At 43.0% G+C, this 19,483-nt stretch overlaps 2 protein-coding genes across 13 annotated transcripts in view; one reads left to right on the forward strand and one right to left on the reverse strand.

Annotated features, from left to right (window-relative positions):
- Positions 1–1,773, reverse strand: part of Sppl (signal peptide peptidase-like protein) — a 327,977-nt gene extending 326,204 nt beyond the window's left edge. The window contains exons 1-3 of one of the 6 annotated variants that reach the window (XM_076825243.1): positions 975–1,773; positions 288–352; positions 73–221 (exon numbers count right to left, since the gene is read on the reverse strand). In XM_076825243.1, the coding sequence (XP_076681358.1) occupies positions 73–101 (29 nt within the window). In that variant the 5' untranslated portion in view covers positions 102–221; positions 288–352; positions 975–1,773. Of the gene's footprint in view, positions 1–72 lie in introns of all 6 variants that reach the window. The other 5 variants (XM_076825242.1, XR_013086979.1, XM_076825246.1 and 2 more) reach the window with 5 other exon arrangements.
- Positions 1,774–3,835: 2,062 nt separating this feature from the next.
- On the forward strand, positions 3,836–18,250 carry Osbp (oxysterol binding protein). Of its 7 annotated transcripts, XM_076825202.1 has the most exons (14): positions 3,836–4,034; positions 4,099–4,187; positions 5,202–5,363; positions 7,068–7,133; positions 9,365–9,570; positions 11,215–11,468; positions 11,769–11,961; positions 13,708–13,991; positions 15,678–15,913; positions 15,989–16,265; positions 16,351–16,730; positions 16,816–17,036; positions 17,117–17,227; positions 17,957–18,250. In XM_076825202.1, the coding sequence occupies exons 1-14, from the start codon at positions 4,032–4,034 to the stop codon at positions 17,980–17,982; spliced, it is 2,508 nt and encodes an 835-aa protein (XP_076681317.1). In that variant the 5' UTR covers positions 3,836–4,031; the 3' UTR covers positions 17,983–18,250. The 7 variants fall into 7 exon arrangements, with proteins under 7 accessions (XP_076681317.1, XP_076681314.1, XP_076681318.1 ...); XM_076825199.1 differs by having other exon boundaries at positions 3,843–4,034; positions 17,117–18,250; XM_076825201.1 differs by having other exon boundaries at positions 3,848–4,034; positions 11,218–11,468; positions 17,117–18,250.
- The last annotated feature ends 1,233 nt before the right edge of the window (positions 18,251–19,483 follow it).

Below are 19,483 nucleotides of genomic sequence, written 5' to 3' on the forward strand. Positions count from 1 at the left end.
ACGTCGGTCATTGAAAGCGGGTTACAAGCCTTTGGAGTATTTTCTACGGACAGAAAGTAAAAGGAGACTGACCACTGGTAGTCAACTTGAGACGTGGCCATTTTTAAAAATGCCTGGCCAAAGCATGAAACCCTACGCTAGGACACCTCCTGACATTTAGATGTCCTCTTCGAGAGAGCTTCTCAAATGCGTTAACCTACATCAGAGATCATCTGCAATCGCTGGAAAAGCAATAAGTCAGCTGCGGGGTTAAGCGGGGAGCTACGAGCGCGGCGTATAAACTGTACCTGCAACGCTGTGAATTCAACATTGTTGGTAATGAAATTAGGCCTTGCGGAACTTTGGTCACCCCCTTTGGAAAATGAGAATGTTACACCGCTGGTAGTGGACGAGCCACGTGACGAGATAGCGAGGATTACTACCGAGGAAATCGCGCGAGACAATGGAATTCTGATGGCCAGAAATGGAACAGAAAAAAAAAAGTAGCACTGCTCCGAGGGGTCAATTGACGCTAAAGGATCTCGTAATTAGCGTGGCAGTCGTTGCATCGCGGGAGAGTGGACTCGGGGAGCTGGGGACGGGCTGTGACCATTCGCGGGTGCGATTGATTGTTACCAAAAGATTATACGCGGAAGACACTTTCGTACGACCACTTTCAAACTTTCGCTACAATCGAGCGAACCGAACGCGACTCGACTGTAACGAATAGGAGGCTGATGCTGTTCGCCTACGACATATTACTGTTAACGGTACAATCACCATAACCCCCCCGTTGTTCTTTTAATCGGAGTATCGCGGCCGAACGGACGAACGTTCAATGGAATAGAGTATCATTTGTAAAACATAGACGTTCACCATTTTGGTAAACAGAGGGGTCACGTGACTCTCTAGGCCCCAAGAGGTTGCTACTCCCTTACCCCAGATTATGTCCCCGACATTTGCGATATGTTGGTGGATCCTCCGCGTCTTCTCACCTGGGCGGTCCGAAGTCTGGGCCTTTCGTAGCCTTTCTCATCACCTCATCGATGCACGAACGGGGTTCGTGTGGTGTATGGAGGAAACGGGGAAACGATACGAGGAACAACACGCGAGAAATGTATATTAGTGCGCGATCGGTCGGTTAGCACAGTCGACTGCTAGTATGTATGTACAGGTCAACTGCTGGTTGACAGGCGCAGGCCTGCGTCAAACTCCTCTACTGGGTGTTCGAAACGCATTGGCTTTAACGAATTAATATACGCGCGCGTCTAATTGCCGAGAGATGGGCGCGCGTTAGGCGCGAGCGAATTCTAGTTTGGGTAACGAATAAAACTTAAAGGATTCATGTGAGCGCCACGCGTAGCCCGTGTTCGGATCCGAAACACAGCTCGTGGTGACGTTTCGGTTAGAGGTTAGGAGAGATAGCTTCCACGATTATATAATTAGATACAATGGAACAGAGGACCGATAACGGCCCCCTCTTTCCCTAGCCGAAAAGTTACTTATCACTAATAAATGATATCCTCTTCGTCTATGAACGTAAGGAGGTTTTATTCGGAGAAGAAATGATTCTTACTGGACAAAGACTGTGGGACATAAGCACAGTGTTAGATCACTTTTATCGATAACGTGAAAGTAAATGCCAACATTATCGACGTCATCTTTTTTCCTTATTTGTGTAACCTAGGATTTTGCACAGATTTCGAACGAAATCGCCGAAATCTGTGTGAGAACGGGAGAATCGAAATTAAGGATATGTATGAATGTAATAAAGGTATCAGAAAGATAGTATTAGACGGTAATGCGCATTCTTTCAATATATAATGTCACGGTTCCCTATACTTTTGCGCATGCTCCACGGGATATGCGTTTGCAGTATATAAGTGTAGGGCCAGAGGGTTTCCGCGTCACTCTCGCTCCACTCTCGCTCGGTTGGCTAAACCTAATCGCCGGGTTTATCCTATATCCCATTTCTAACGAAAGAACCCACTCTTATGATAAAACTGACATAAAATGTCGCAGCCATCGGCTCGTATTATTCGCCATATAATTAATAATTGTATTACATTATTATTTGTGATACGATTAGTAATTATATGCAGGATAATGCAGATTATTCAGGTCTCACCACGAGGAGGTTGACGCGAATGGAGACCCGCCTTAAATTTAATTTTTATTTTTGCAGAACGTTCGATATGAATAATGTGTAATTTTCAAAACAAAATTTCGTTCATGAATGATCATTTAAATTCAAAAGAGGACGTCTATAATTTGAGTTGTAAGCTATTTCAAATTTGAATTAAAATATACTAACCTCGTTTCAAATATGTATATCATAAATATAAAACAAAGTAAAAAAAGCTCAACTTAATCTTAGTTCCGTATAATGATCACGACTCGAGACGATTCGGCAAAGAGAACAATATAAATATAAACGTAACGTAAAAGTAACCCCTCTGTTGTCGTTCACTCAACTTTACCAAGTATCATGGCGCTAGTAGCAACCGTCCCCGCCATTTGAATGGCTCCCAAACATTTGTGCCAGAAAGAATTAAAATTTAAAACAATCGTGTCAAAATAAATATATCCATTTCGAAATCAAGCAACAAGCAACTCAGGGCATTGTACTTTTATTGTTTGAAACGAATAAATGCATCGATTAATACTGATCGGAGAACAGAGAAGCAACACAAAAACTGATTAAATATGTCTATGTTCAGTCTCGCGAAGAGAATCGAATTAATTTATAATCAAAACCGAAGCTGTAATAAAAGGTAAACGAACGTAGTTATTTCATTCTAGAATGTGTGAAGATTAATAGATTAAGCGGAGCAGTAAGTAAACACATCTGGTTGTTACCAGGTTTGCAATATAAATGGCGACACGGTATTGGTAACTAGACGACTGTGCCGCGGGGAGGGGATTGGCAAAGGCGCCACTGTATACAGCTTGGCGAACCCCTACCAGCGAGGTTTCCCTTTCTGAGAAATTGTCGTCACATCGAAATACGTATGATACACGAAGGCATTTATTTTCGTTCGTTTCAACCGTGAACAGTGAAATTCTTCGTACTTCGAAGGTTACGAAAACATTATTGAAGGCGCTTCAGCAGGCGCCACCATACAGTTAGAGGTACCGAGTGATCCCTACAAATTCACAAACACTGAAAATCATTCGAAATAGCTTATAATTCTATAGTAAGAGTTTTATTAACCTTCAGACCCTCTGTCGAATTACCCGAAGACATTTATTTCCATTCAAATTAAGAGAGGGGGTAAAGGCTTAATCGTAGAATTTGTACCGTAGATGTCGCTGTTGCTTTTCAGCAGCGCAGGCGCACGAAATACGATTTTTTACTCGGATACATCAAAACTTAAAATCCTAAAAACTTTTTCAACTTGAATAGCATATTATTTTACTTACTGAGCAAGATACAAACCTTGGTACATTTATCGTTTATTGTTTATAAACGAAGTTTATGTGCTTCGTGGAAAAATGTTGACATCGAATTTTTACAAGTTCTTATAATAAACAAACCAGGTATGTGACACGTCTAACATGCAATGTAAATTTTTGTTATATACAATTCGGCAGCTCTGAAACCCCTTCCAATGTTATCGGTTGAGAAGAGAATGAGATAACAACGCTATTAACGGTAAGAATTAAAACTAAGGCTTGCAGTTTTTTACGTTGAGGAATAAGTTGGTAATTCAGTTCGCGTTACACAAAATCCCATAAGATGTTAGGTCTATCGTATTCCTCGTCTGTGATTCAACTCCACCTCTCATCGACTCATTTATTCAATCGCCTTATCGATAGGATGGATATTAAATTATCTTAATCAGACAACAAATACACGCAGCCAATACGAAAATTCGCGTGTCTGCGTTTTATATGCCTATATTACGAGCACGTGAAGTGTCTAGATAACTATTAATACATTGAAATTCGTAACATATTCTTCGTGCAAGTAGAATAAGGAGGTAGTCAAGCAGTCGCTGCGTTGTGCGATCTGTTCAGATAAATTAAGAGCTTGGTTTGGTTCGAAGATAATGGTCAGTATCGAGCATCTAATCGAAGAGTGTGCCGAGTGCTCTTTCTTCATGACATCTCGAGCAGAACGATCCATCCGAGCAGACCGTACAAACATCTCGCCAAATGACAGAACGAACGTATTTTCGCTGGCGTTATCGCTTCAAGTTCAAAAAGTACGTAAGAATTTTGTTAATCTTCGCGGTGAGGTGAACTCATTCACGTGGTATTAAGAGAAAATCAACACGCGCTGTGTGCCTCGTAAGAACGTTAAATTACAATTTGAATTACGAAAACACTTTGCACGAAGATCCTTCGTTACCGAAACTATTGATTATTAATTCCTTCGATCAACGTCGTTTCTTCCGCGAGGATAGAGAGGGAAACACGGAAGAACAGAATGTCAAGAAATCTGCAAGATCACAGATTACCCGTAATCAGATTTCCTTATGTATTTGGATACATATATATGAGCACTGTACAGGAAGTCCCAGAATATACAATTTCTTTTTCTTTCTGCCCTAGAAAACATATAATTTTTTGTGAACTTGCGTCATCGTGAAAATCAATTATGAAAGTTCGTTGTAAACAGACACGTGTGCCTGAGCAAAAGTCGTTTCATCGGGCTCTCCTCTGAATATCGCTCGAGTGTGCACATAAATAGCAATGTATAATAAACAACATATTTCACTGGTCAAATTTTGAGAATATATTGCAATTAGAAATGAAAAATTTTGCGGACGCTCACAGCTTAAACCGAAGCCGCACTGAACAACGCTGTAGAAGTTACAATTTTCTCGAACGATCACGAAAGCTCGCCCGAGAGAATTCGATTTCAGAAATTCAATCCATTTTTCGGGACGACGTCTTGCGCGTTTCGTGACACCCTGTATAAGTGACTCGAGTAATAAAGGTTAGGCACCGTCACCGAGGAACGTGGCGGTCTATCACGCCGCGTAAAAGGGGGTATTCATACCCGTTTCCAAATATCGGGGCAGTTTACGCACACAGGTCTCGGGTACCGTTGGTATCGCTGCTCTGGTGTGCCTCGACGGATCGACGGGAACAGTGTTACAATTCCGACTCTAGCGGAGCGCACAAGTCCGTGGGCCAAAGGGGAATTCATCAAAATGGTGGCTGTACGACACGGGTGATGTGTACGCAGATATTGGAGTGTATTGTAATTTCAGGAGAAACGCGTGTGAACACGCAACGTATTTTAAAATGGGTGACCCAAAGGCTCAGCACAATACGCAGGAGGTGAAAGGATGGCTATTTAAGTGGACTAATTATTTGAAAGGTTACCAGCGAAGATATTTCGTCCTGTCCAATGGCCTACTGTCATATTACAGGTAGTTTCCTACGTGTCAGTACGCTTCGTTTTTTTGATTCACAATTTAGCGCTGTGTAAAAGTCACGCTAGAAGCTGGCGCGAATTAGAATTCTCGTAAATTCAGCCGACACTTCGCGACGTTTTTCGTCTCGTAGTAATGCTCTTTTTTTTTTCTTGCAACAAAATACAACAATAACTATTACTGCGAAGAGAGTTGATTGTTTGGATACGATACAGGGTTGTTCCCTATTCGAAGCTTTACCCAGATTCTTGCGCTCCGAATATATCTAGTCTGCAGTGGGATGACAGCTTTACATTGATTTTATGTGGAAATATAGTTCGAGAAGTAACAGCAGTAGCTTGTGCGTTTAACCTACTGTGTCCATCTGTTAGACAGAAGCATAGTCACGGTGTAACTGGAATCTTGATCGTTGTACATGAAATATAAGGAAAAAATGTTGTATTCATTAATGATTAAGGTGTTGAGAAACAACAGGGAACAACTTCTTATCGATATCCAAGATAGTATCAAATTATGCTTGCAATTCTATCAGTACCATGAACCACGAACTATGTCTATATCGAAAGTGTAATAAAGAAAGTACCGTACTACGCATCTAACGGTTTGAAGTATGCATGTATATAAGCAGCCAGTGCAGGCCCAGTTCTGGATACTATTATCAATACGGTTTATCCAAGTGCCCTTAATCGAATTTAATCTTAGTTTTGTCCTAGATTCATGTTTTCATGTTTCCATACTTATCCATTTTAGTTGGACCAATGTCCCTGGCATGTACACGAAGCTGTACATGTTGTAATATTCCAATACCTGTTTAAAGTTTGCCTTGAGGTACTCTGAACATTTGAGAGAACACAGATCGGTCACAAGGGCCGTGTACTTTGTACATATGTATACATTCGCTTACATTTGCCACACGCATCAGAGAACTTTTATTGCATATTTGCCTTCTATATTCTTTTCGAGTACGGCGCGAGAGGTTTTTTTCCGTTGAGTTTACCTTTAACTTAGCTTTATTAATATAATTTTCGCTACGGACGGTGCCGGAGGCTCGGAAGTCCTGTAATCTCGCGATCGTAGTTACCGATCGCGGATACAAAGCGATTCACTTCCGACGAGGACGAATATAACGCACGTCGCGTCGAAGATATTCCACTATTCTGGTTCTTTATATTTAGAACATCCGCGTTCCCTGACGACACGCAATGCCTTTCAACTTCTTTTGATTTTCCGCTTGGCACAGTTATGCGATTTGAGTTTGCAATGCCTTTACCGGATCGCGGACAAAAAATATGGAGCGGAACAGAATGCCCCGCGAATTTTTTTCTCTCTTTTCTTCTTTCTTCACACGATCCTCGAAATGTGATCACGTCGGTGGCTTCTCGCACGAAAAAACTGTATACACGCGACGCACGGATGCTGGTGTGCGGTATTGCTGCACCGTTGCCATTCAGAAACGAAAAGAACAAGGTAAATAGATAGGATAGAAAGAGTAACGGAAATTGAGAGAGGAGGAGAACGTGTAACTGAATCGGAAGCGACGAACGCGACCTTTAAAGAATCCGCGAAATAGGGCAAGACGAGAGAGAGAGAGGCTATATTTTTTATCGAAAAAAAAAGAGAGAGAGAGAAAGTAGTAAAATACCGTTTCGCCACACTATTGCACAATGTGAACGGGGTCTATTTGTTTTGTGGATTGTTTAGGGCTGAACCAACAGGGGGGCCAAAGATATCAACACGACGCAAGCGGAAGGCTGGCAGAGCCTCCGAGTAAGTAGTAAAATTATCGAAAAAAAAGCCGAAATATCCTGACTCTTCTTTTGAATCGAACTTTGTAATTAAACAGATAAAGACGATGTTGGAGTTTCATTCACGTTTCATTATATACAGTCCTTGCCTACCATATTACCGTATATATAGACTATACATACATATATCAGAGCTCTACGTGTTAATGATACAATTATCGTCAGTGTTTCTAATAATTTTACTTGCTTCCTGTCCACCGTTTAATATCTATACACGACACCCCCTCTCCCGAACAAGACAGTTTCTCTTAATTAAAGCATCGTTACTCTGAAAGGAAAGTGGTATAAAGTCGTACACTTCTGTGTCTCTGTGTGTACAGATGTACTTGCGTATTATCCGTGTTTGCTACGTGTTGTTGGACACGTTGCTTCGTTTTGTTGTTAAATCCAGTTCCCTTCGGGAGGTATCGCGAAGACCTTAGCGGTGCAAAGCTTTTACTGGCCCGTTGGTAATGTTCCAAGAAGTAATTATAGTCGCGATGGGTAGCCTGGTATTAACAGGTACCGATTTTTTAATCTATATTGTCGCTTTACGGAAAGAAGTCCATTTGTATTGTCACCATAATTATCCTCTAATTTCCAAGTAGATGTAGCGGTGTAGCGATACACTGCTCGCCCTGGGGGCGGGAAATTTAAGCTTTGAACTTGAGGTCAGTAAAAGCACCCGTTAAGCCGCGTTCCTGCGTGTTTAATCTGGAACTCCACGCGTTGGAACGTGGCTTTAGGCCTTCCGTGACACGCTGCACGACAATTCCGTTCCCTACAATTTATGTCGTAATATTGTGTTCAGCAAAATGGTTTCCACCCGATCGTGTTCTCATCGTGCACAGACCGACTATTGACTGAACAACGAATAAATCGAATCACGCTTCCATCCGCCCCATCCCTACGACCTCGATAACCCGTACTCGTACTTTAAATCCACGTCTCATTTATTCTTGCACAATTTACGTTTACGTTATAAAACAGTATCCCCACTTTACAGGAATACTTCCGAAACGACGTACGATCGATTACACTTAAATATACACGCAATTTAATAGAGGAAATGTAACTTGACGGTTCCACGAAGCGTAAGACGAGCGGTATTAGAAATCGGAATATATCGACCGTTAGAAATTCAAACGCGTTGGTCTTGAACCTATGCGGACAATATGCAATAATAATTTCTGAACGCGTTAGCATGATCACGATGACGATGATCGTTCCTTTGCCGAGTACGATGTCTCGATCCCTTGCGTGTTAGATTTAATTCCGCTGACCCCAAAGTGCATGGCACGATCCGCGGAGCTATCTGTCCCCTTCTCTCGACCATCAGGCAGACTCTCGAGTATTGTTTCTAATCCTTTAGTTGTTAATTGTTTCCCACGATGTCACATAGGTCCCTCTTCAGAGTAGATCTGCGCAAATAGAAACGGTGGCGTGTCGGTCAATGGTAATGGGAATACTTCTACGGAGAAAATCGTAATCGATTCCGCTAATCTACACCCCGTTACCTGCGCTCTAACGCATTAACGCAGATTATCCGTATTCGTTTGATCGTTACGCTTGTATACAGTGTTCCACCATACGTGGCGTAAGCAAGTGATTCCTCTGCCAAAAATAAGTCGAAGACGTAAGATAAACGTTTTTCTTTACAAGCCTTCGCGCACGGGATGTCCCCCCCATGGGGGTACGCTTGGAGGCTCAGGCGCGCGCATGCTTCGACGCGCTTTCGAAGCCGATTTCTCAGAAACGAAGGATCGTCCTGAAAACATTCATTCCACATTTTCGACTCGGCTTTTGGAGACGAATCCCCTCTGTAAAACTATGCTGTTTATTTCGAGATAATCTGTACATGTTGCGGTGAATGTACCCCGATCGGCGATTCTATGAAATCGCGGACAATCTCGCGGAATCGTTCCCTAAAATCCATGTAATTCTCTCTTTTTTCTTTGCGCATCCAGTTGACCCGTTCGATTGCATGGAATCGCCGTCGGTCAAAGCGATACCGATTGTTCTCTGTCACGGTGACTCGTGTGCACATTTCATCCTCCGGCCGACTCGGGAAGCGTTCTTTCTGGCTTGGATAAACCTCCGAACGCAGCAAGCGACTAATTGCAAACTCACATCTGTCTTTCTCTGTGTCATCCGGCTACCCAGCGGCTGAAGAATCTGTCCGCGGAACTGTCGCGTTCTATCTTCTCTGTTTAGAAATCCCGCGGAGATGTCGCACACGTGCCGCGGCACGATATCCTTGCACGGGGCCTTAATACACACCGTGGACGCTTGCACGTTTGTCGTGAGCAACGGCGGCACGCAAACCTTCCACATCAAGGCAGGGACAGAGGTAGAGCGCCAACAATGGGTCACGGCCCTCGAGTTGGCGAAGGCCAAGGCCATCCAAGCCATGGAATCTGGTTTGTATGACGATATAGTCCCTCTATTCGCCTTCGTTAGAGCTAGTCACTTGGGCATTGGCAATAGAAGGGGGTACGCAGTGGCGGATTTCAGTAAAATGGCCCGGGTGGTATTACAGAATTGCAAATAAATTTACGAAAATTATGAGGGGAAAAAGTAGTCTGGATAAAATCGTAATTGGTTTTGGAAGGTGGGGGGCATTTTAGAGCAGGGGCCCAGGCGGCAACAGCTCATTGGTCACCCGTCAAATCCGCCACTGGGAGTACGGCCCAATAATCAACCCAACTTGATCTGTCGGTCCCTTTACGTCCTACACGTTCTAGAGCAGAAAGTGCAGTTTTAGTTATTTGGTATGCTGAGTTTTACTCGTTGCCTGTGACGATTACATTTGTCAGGCTGATCAAACAGTAGGCAGCAGCCATTGGGAATATTAGGTTGGAGGAATCTATTAATAGTCTGAATGGCTGAATTGATAGAGCAGTCGTTTGGTCCAGCAGTCACAGAGACTGATTCTTTTTAGCTCGCCAGGCAATCATTTTGTTTGCAAACGATTGAATACTTCAAGGAAGAGTCTATGCACCCTCGCCCCACTAATAAAGTCCGGTAGACATTTAATTAAAACTTTCTTTAAATAATGGCCCCGGGGGCTGTATGACTGAATGATTCTATCCCTCTGTGCTGTACAATGGCTGCAAATTCTGAGCAAGAATCAATTGCTACCTTCAGCAACGAACCTATTAACACGCTGCAGACCATATAATGTAGTATTAAAGGCAATTGCCTGTAGCAGCTCTTATGAGATGCGTGTCATTGAGAGCAAGTACATTTTTTCACGCACTGATCAATGAACAATGATTTAGGTGATACGAAATCTGATTAAATAATGGTACAAATTATATTCAATCACGGCTCAGAATTCGTTTCTCGTGATTCTGTATTCATTGCTCTATCTGTGTGTCCATTAGCTTTTCGTAGTTTCTACTTTGCAATATAGTAGTGCCACGTCGGCGACCACCCAGAAATAATTAGTGGTAAAATTCTCTAAAGTTCATTTGGCAAAATTAGAATGTTGTTGGTACATTTGTCTTCTAAGCTTCCAAACTGTATTTACCCTCTCGAACGATAACAAAACTAAATAATTCGTCGCATTTCGTACTTCCAATTCCCTAGGCAAATAAAGCGTTTTGATAACAGATAACGCAGAAGAACATAACAGAGATAAACGCGAGCAAAAGAGACAAAAATCGCGGTCTTGAATAATTGGCCCCATTTCGCGGTCTTTGTTCTATTCCGCGTTGTCCACATCGACCTTTAAATCATGACTCAAAATAGACTGTTTAATCCTTTTCACTATCTCGAAAGCGACTGCGTGATATGAGGTCATACGTTACTTTGTCTTTCCCTTTCCAGAAATCTGTGAAAAATCAGGCCATTGTAAAAAAAAATGTACTATGAGATAATCGATAAACACGCGTCATTAGGGAAACCATTTGTATTCCCAAGAAGCGAGTTGAGTGATGCATCAGAATTTCTCATGCACCAACTTCTCGTGTTACTTTAAAATTCGTCACGGATAGTCTGTCCTAAGGTTCGCGCGACGTTGCTAAGGGGGCGTACGTAATGCGAAGAAAACTTTGTTCCAGAAGAAGAGGAGGAAGAGTTCCAGGATAACGACAGTCAAAAGCCAGAGCAAGTGTCGGTGATAAAGGATCTGGCCCAGCGCCGGGAAAACTTGCACGCCATTAACGATTTAATCAACAAAAGGGAGACTATGCTACAGCGAGCATTAAATGACCTCGAAGCGCTCGAACCTCCATCGCCAGAATTAGCGGCAATAATGAAGACAGTCAGCGAACGCGCCAGGCTATTTCGCATTACCGCCAGCGCTATGGTTAATGTGAGTTGAATCTACTAATTCGAATCACAGCGTTGATAGTAGCATGCGGGTGAAAGTGTCTGGCAGCTGATGCGCGGCAATATGTCCCGCTGCGGAAGACAGTAGTGCTTTGCCACTAAATGCTTGTTGCATGCAAGGGGGCGTCACAAAGGCTAATGGCACTTTCCGAATAATGACGATTCCAATAATTTCGGTGATTTAATGATTGACTCCGGTCAATCGTATCGCACCGTTTACTAATCTGTTTCTGTTGAAGGTGTAACAGTCGCGTAGAGAAAATAGGGCAAATTGTGATTTCAGGAGAGCAATGAGTATTTGCAACTAGCGCAGCTGCAGGAACCAAAGTGGAAGAAGATGCTGCAGCACGAGCGGGATCAGAAGGTGCGGATAGAGAAAATGGTCGAGCAGCTGGCTAGGCAGCACTCCCACCTGGAAGAGGCTGCGCAGCACGCGATCCCCTCGGTGGCACCGGCAGGGGGCCACAGACAATCGCGTAAATCTATTTGAATTCTTTTCTCTTCTAACATTGGTAGTACTGCAACTCGTGTTCCGATGCAAGCGCCCCGAGTCCATGTGTATGCTGAGAAAAAGATGAATTGGAATATTTGCCGATTGTCCATGGTTGCGTTGAGCTTTTATTTTTTTTGTATATCGTCCACGATACACGATGTTGATCATGCCTGTTAACCCTATAACGGTCACACCCCAGATCTAATAGAAATCTGTGTTAACTGATTGAAAAATTCGTGGGTGAAGGGATGTTGTAATTGTTACATGATATAGCGTACATATCCACATTCCCTGCCTCACGACCCGCTTCAGTTTCCACGCAGCACGTGCATTTGAATTTTCGCGGCTTACCGCGCCTCGCTGCTCTCCTAACCAGATGGCGCTCCAAGAAGCTTCCCGCTTGGTCCGAGTGGTGTCGCGACCTCTGCATGCAAAGCGTGCACTATACATATATTCCACTTACATTGTGCTGATTGTACGTACAGTATAGTACAGCAACAGAGCACAGCCAGCCGGACGGACGGGCTTACGGGAAGAGGGCGAGGGAGGGAGGGAGCGTACATATAATATATATGTATACGCACGGGTGTGCTGTCGTTTCTCCCAAGCTTGGCGCTTAATCAGGCTCAGATGGCCTTGTAAATCGCTGTTTCGTGCGAGTTCTTCTGACCACGATTGCTTCTCCGTGGTGTTCCCCACCGCGTAAAAATTCGATGTGATAATTTGTCGCGCTTCGGAGTTCTCGGCGATCGTGCCTAAAAGAGAGGATCACAGCGGAGGAGATGCTAACCCGATAGAGTTTTAAACCAGTCGAAGGGGAGGAGTCTCTGTCATCGTCAACGGCTCCGAACGGTCCGCGGCTTCGATCAAGTGCTTTAGCAACGTCCGAATATATGAGAGCCGTAGAGCCGATCTCGGGACACGGCATAATCTGATGCGCGGTATATTGTACTAGTTGCCACTGTGTTAAAGATATGTGCGTGTGTGTACACCCTACCAGCACTTTTCTAGTGATTCAGCATTCGTTACTCTTTCGCACCAGTACTGCAGGTGTGGACCGAGATTAAGTGGTAAAGGACGGGTACGATTTACAATGGCAGTTGTCATACCCACGTTTCTCGGATCGGTTCGGTAAAGGGGGAGGAGTCGAGGCAGCGGTGTAGTTTTCCGGATAAATCTCCCAGGATTCCCGGCAAATATTCCGGCAGTTCCGTAGCACGCCCGTTATTGGCGCGAAATACACTTCTCCATTGCGTAACTAACCCGCGTCGATAGCTTTCGCGGACGCTTTGTGTTCCGTGTAGTCTCGCTTTATCATTAATCTTGACGGCCACGATGACTCACGACACGTGAAGGTTTTCTCCATTTGAGGTTCTGATGTTTACCACTGGGTTTGATAATTAAATCACCGTGTCATTGATCACCTTAATCTCATTTAGATTGCATATATGTGCCACCAAATCCTTTCTACTCAACCATCCTGGTATCTTAGGTAGCCATCTCTTGAATCCTCACTGCGCTCTGTACTTCCACACCGACCTCCTCTTACTTGTCTTTCTCTGCCAGTTCCGTTCTCAGGTGAGGTTTAATAGCAGCTAAGCTGAGCCTCGCCTATTTCACCATTCTCTCTTTCCTTTTTACATTAATCTGTTTATTTGCTTTCTTCGTGTATTCAAGTTGCTTTATTATTGTACGCGCGAACTGAACGAAATTTTGGTTGTTGTTGCAGACACAACTGGTACATCTTCCCCATCAGAAGACGAGGAAGATAATGCAGAATTCTATGACGCGCAAGAATCAGACACATTCACTTTAAGTATTCCCGGTGTTGCTACAAGCAATTCGAGAGATCGAACAGATTCTCAGGGCAGTGATGATGGCTCTAGCTCAGAAGGAGATCAGACACCTTTACCTCTGTCAGATAACGCGGGTGCAAATTCCTTTCTTATCGTGACCGATTCTGTGGTAGTGCAAACTCCCACCACTGTTGCAAATACAGACAATCTGGACAATGTAAGCAGATTACCGAATTCATGATTTAAAAGAGTAGGGTGAAGGACCCAATTACTGCCACCTACTCAGTCACTGCCACCCTAAGCTGTTTCGCCTAAAATAACGAAGGGAAACTTGCGAAGTCGTCCATAAAAATAATTAATACAAAAAGCAGCACTTCATTCTATCTTCATTAATTTTGATAAAACGATCGAGGATTAGAAGCGTCAAAACATTTAAAGAAAATCGTAATGTAACGAAATATAATTTTTCGGAATATAATAACGTTCGGAATTCAACGATTCAATTTTTTTTTTTTTTTTTTTAATGTTCGGGTGACAGTGATTGGTACAAGCGTTTCAAGCATTTTGGAACTACTCTCACGGCAGTAGTTGCTGGTGTACGAGAAGCGACATAACCTGAAAATGAGGTAAACAGTATTTGGTTAGCTGGCATTAATTGGGGTGCAAGCAGTGATGCCAGAATCGCAAGGCGGTGGAACCCCCCCACTGTGACCTACCGTCATCCCCCACTTTCCTCCCATCGCAGTACACACAAGCATATTTCGAGTCTGTGCACTGCTGAACACACGGACAGGGGTAGAGATATGCTTGCATGCAGCGCGATGGGAGGAAAGTGGGAGTCCTACGTCCCACGATTCTGGAATCACTGGGCGCAAGTACTGCGCGTAGCTGAGGTGTTGGCGGGAAGAAGGAACGCGGGTCCGAGTGCTCACATCTGGTTACATCCCGAAAGCCCCCATAGAATTGTTTGTTATTGGCCGACGCGAAAACATCGACGAATCAGATCGCAACACCGCGTGACGAGATGTACCTCTCCTGCCCCTGTGCCGTCCCGCCGGACATCTTCTCAGTAACGCACTGTAAAAACTGCCGACATATTTTTTTAAATCAATGAATTTATAAATAAAAATAGAGGTTTCGAGAGTCACAAACATATTGAATAATAGTGAATTATTAGAAAAACTTATACTTTTTGCCGAGAAGTACAAAAACTGCAATAATGTCAGTGTCAATCCTTAAGGGGTCATATACAGTACGTCCTGTTTGTTCGTATACACGCTACTACACTCCATTCCATATAAGAGCGGACCCACGCTCCTACCGATTTACGACCGATCTGCGCAGCTCCCACGGATCTGACTCACGCGATTGGTCGTAGCACCATCCCCGCCGGTTTCCTACCAATCAACAGTATATCTCTCCGCGGAACGAGTCCGCTCTAAAGTGGAATGCAGTGTAGCTTTACTACTCCGCTTCGTCCCAAATTTAGATTCTGATTTTATAAAAGAGAACAAATTTTTTTTACTTTTTTTTTGGTAAAAATAGTCACATTTATCTGGATTAGTCAGGCATAATGAGTTGAGGTATATTCCGTGACCCCAGAGTTTACCGTTCGAAAGTTTTTAGGCGACAGACAAACACAAACATATAGAAGCTTTCTGCTTTATATATTAAGATTATTGTTCAATAGTTAGATAAATAAGAGCGTGTATATAAAGAAATCGAACATACTGTACGTTTCTCGGCACTAAAAAATTGGTTTAATTCTGTTTTTATTGTAAAGGTACATTTATTCTGTGATATGTGTGAGAACCGTATATGACCTCTTAAGGTGACTGTAATTGGGTCATTTACCCTATGTAATGAGAAAATGATAGACATGGTTTGTGATTTCTTGTAACAGACAACTTGGCAGTCTAATAATGGCAGCAGTGGCAGCGCCGGGATGACAGGTTCTAAAAGAAAACGGAGAACTAGGGTACCTGAGAAACCAAATTATCCATTAAATTTATGGAGTATCATGAAAAATTGCATCGGCAAAGAGTTATCAAAAATTCCCATGCCCGTCAACTTCTCTGAGCCGCTTAGTATGCTCCAGCGGCTCACGGAAGATTATGAATACGCGGATATTCTTGACAGGTACACTCAGTTCTAATTTGCCCTTAAATCGTTGTATACAGCTAGAGAAACTGTATTTGGTTTAATTTGAAACAGGGCAGCAGAGTGCACAGATAGCTACGAGCAAATGGCTTATGTGGCAGCATTTACTATATCCAGCTACTCCACGACTGCTTCCAGAACCGGCAAACCTTTCAATCCTTTACTAGGCGAAACGTTTGAATGCGATCGCGTCGATGATTTAGGATGGCGAGCAATATCAGAGCAAGTTTCCCATCACCCCCCGATGCTGGCGCAGCATTGCGAGGGACGGAAGTGGCGTTGCTGGCAAGAATTCACCATGGCGTCTAAGTTCCGCGGGAAGTATCTCCAAGTAAGTTTCTCGGGTTGCGACACTTTTTGATATCCAATTCCACGACGCTGCGAATCGCATTTAATCGATTTATGTATTGACGCAGGTGATACCGTTGGGAACTGCTCACTTAGAAATGGACGATGGCATGAAGCATTACACGTGGCGGAAGGTCACAACTACTGTCCACAATATCATAGTAGGAAAATTATGGGTTGATCAAAGCGGGGACACCGACATTGTTAATCATAAGGAAGGTATAAAGTGCCATTTGAAGTACACGCCGTACTCGTACTTCTCGAGGGACAGTCAACGCACAGTGAAGGGGGTAGTAATGAATTCTAATAACGAAGTGAAGTGGGTTGTACAAGGTACGTGGGATTCCAAGATAGAGATTGCTCCTGTAATTAGTACGTCTGGCGCGCCGGACAATCAAGTGTATAAAACAGGCCCGCATATACTCGCTTGGAAACGTCGCATGCCATCGTAAGTATCTCGCGAGATTATCGCTACTTTTTATCCTTACTCGCGTGGATATTAACGTCGCGATTGTAATTGGATGTTTCCACAGCGATGACAGCGATAAGTATTACAATTTCACGGAATTAGCGTGTCAGCTTAACGAGCCCGAAGAGGGAGTTGCTCCTACGGATTCCCGAAATAGGCCTGATCAGAGGCTAATGGAAAATGGCCAATGGGACGAGGCAAATGTAGAAAAGCTTCGATTAGAGGAAAAACAGAGGATTGTTCGGCGTGCGCGTGAACACGATGCCGAGAAAGCAGCTGCCCAAGGTATACCACATTCTATTCCTTTGCGATTTCCGACATTTCCGTGGGAAAGCATGACTAAAAGATTTAATCTACATTATTAGGTTTACCGTACGAAACTTACGAACCGTTATGGTTCAAAAAAGAGCAGGATCCATACACAGACAGTCTATGCTACGTGTACGGTGGCGAGTATTGGGAGTGCAAGAGTAAAGGTGATTGGTCACGATGTCCGAACATATTTTAGCTTATTATATAATTATACCAATTAATAATGTGACCGCCAATATACAGTACAGAAATGTTTGGATTCGTTTAAAGTGAAGATAGTTGATATTAGAGATCACTTTCGTGGAGATCATTGCTTCTGAGGCATGTTGACGCGATAGCGGGACTGTTAGGGAACACAGTTTAGTCATTACTTCTTCCAATGAACTGATCAAACTTGGCAATTCTGACGCAGAAGGCGAACGTTTTTCTTTATGTAGCATATCATTGCTCCCCCTCGTTATTCTTACACATCCTTCTATCTTTATAGTACCTATCACCGCATCCTTATCCTTCGCCCACTTTTCTAAACGGCCACAACATTACACCGCATTCGATCCACATGGCCCAATTAATTAATGCTTTTGCATACAACTTTTATATAGACACTGAAATTTCCTGTATTCGCCATTCGGCTCTGTCACTAGCCTGAGCATGTAATACATTCACAGAACTTATTAATAAGCGAATGAGTTGCAAAAGCTTTTGTTACTTCAATTTAAAACGGAGATAGCAATAAGATCGATGATTTTTACGAGAAACCCATTCGGTGGTGTTAACGGGAAACCACAGTGGTCGGGAGTTGAGCAGGAGAATCCACTTAAATACTACCGCAGTATTCGTGATTTGTTCCAATCGAATTTAGTATGTAACTGAATTTCCTCTTCTTTTTTTAGAAAACGGAACTGACTGTAAGTTCTAACGAGATCGATCGTAACACCAAGTATGAAAAAATTCCCGTGAACTTTCTGATACACACGGTTATTACGTTATCTGTCGCGAAAAGTACTTACACCTAGATTTTAAAATGTATTTTCGATGCTTGACGCGATGCTCGGTCATATTTAAAAGAATTGAAAGTCACGCGAAGGAAAAGAGCAGTAAATTTTAAATAGTATTACCGAGTAAATCAGAAAGTAACGAATAATCGCGTTTGAATGTGTCTGAAGCCTTATTGAATTATTTAAAAAGTAGATATCGATGGACGACATTTTTTACATATTGGTCACTTACGCGCGTGTGCGGTGTCCGGCTAGACTGTTCACCCTCGACTGCCACGTCTTAAGCTTTGCGCGAAAACAGAGATTGTATTAGAAGGCGGCGTTCGTTCACTTTTCGTTGCGACAATCTGTAACGGCTACGAAGATATGTTCCTGTGGATGATGGAGTGTGTAACGTGAGAAAGGGTTAGGTGCGTTGAGACGGTCATCCCGACGTGCAAAAGTGATGGTCCGACACGGTGGTCAGTATGCACACTTAGCGTGCAGCTGGGAGGAAATGTAAAATGGATGGTAATAACGTGTACGCTTCCAAATTTCTGCAATATTCCGTGCAGATGTAGACACTTGAATGTTCCATAAATTTAGGCTGTTTCGCCCTGCGGGCTAGCCTAAGTACTATACACTCCGTCGAGCTAATGTTACAAATGTATAATCGATATTAATTAACTGGAAGTGTGTAAAGAGACTTTAAAGTCATACCTGATGGTTGAGATCATATGTTGTAAAAAAGATTTGTGCTCTTTTCAAGAGGGACTCCCCCCGCGCTCCGACTGTTTTTGAACTGGAAGCAGATAACAGTCGTCGCAACCGAAATCTGTTTTTCCAGGCTACAGTACGTAGACACGCACACATCCATACACAGGTACAATCGCTCGACTCGAGCGCGTATGATTTTGCGTACGTACGTACGTATGTATGCATGTATGTATGTATGCCTGTATGTACATATGATAATTAATAAAAGAAAACCCATCGTGTATCCCTCGTACGAGTACGTCGTACAGCTGGTTCCGTTCATAGTGTTTGTATATTGATGATGATGATTACATATATTCCGGTCTGTATAGGACGACATTGGACGGAATACCATAGCTTGCAACCAATGTTTACAATTGATTGTTACGATTAAGTATTCGGCTGTATTATAATTTTAATAGATGATAATAATCGGATATATGTGTATACATATAAATACAAATTAACTATAAAATAAATAATTTAAATGAAGAAACCATACGATAAGGCGGATAGAACAGACGTTTGGATTACATAGTGCTTGTACATTAGCTACTCGTGTGGAACGATAAAACGCAAATGCTTCGCTGCAAACAACAACAAAAAAAAGGAAATGAAAATATCTCTTTGTAGCATTCACATGATTGCCTTTCGGCATCTCCTATGTAACACCCGTTGGTCGCACAA

Source organism: Andrena cerasifolii, chromosome 13, assembly GCF_050908995.1.
Source record: "Andrena cerasifolii isolate SP2316 chromosome 13, iyAndCera1_principal, whole genome shotgun sequence".
NCBI lineage: Eukaryota > Metazoa > Arthropoda > Insecta > Hymenoptera > Andrenidae > Andrena > Andrena cerasifolii.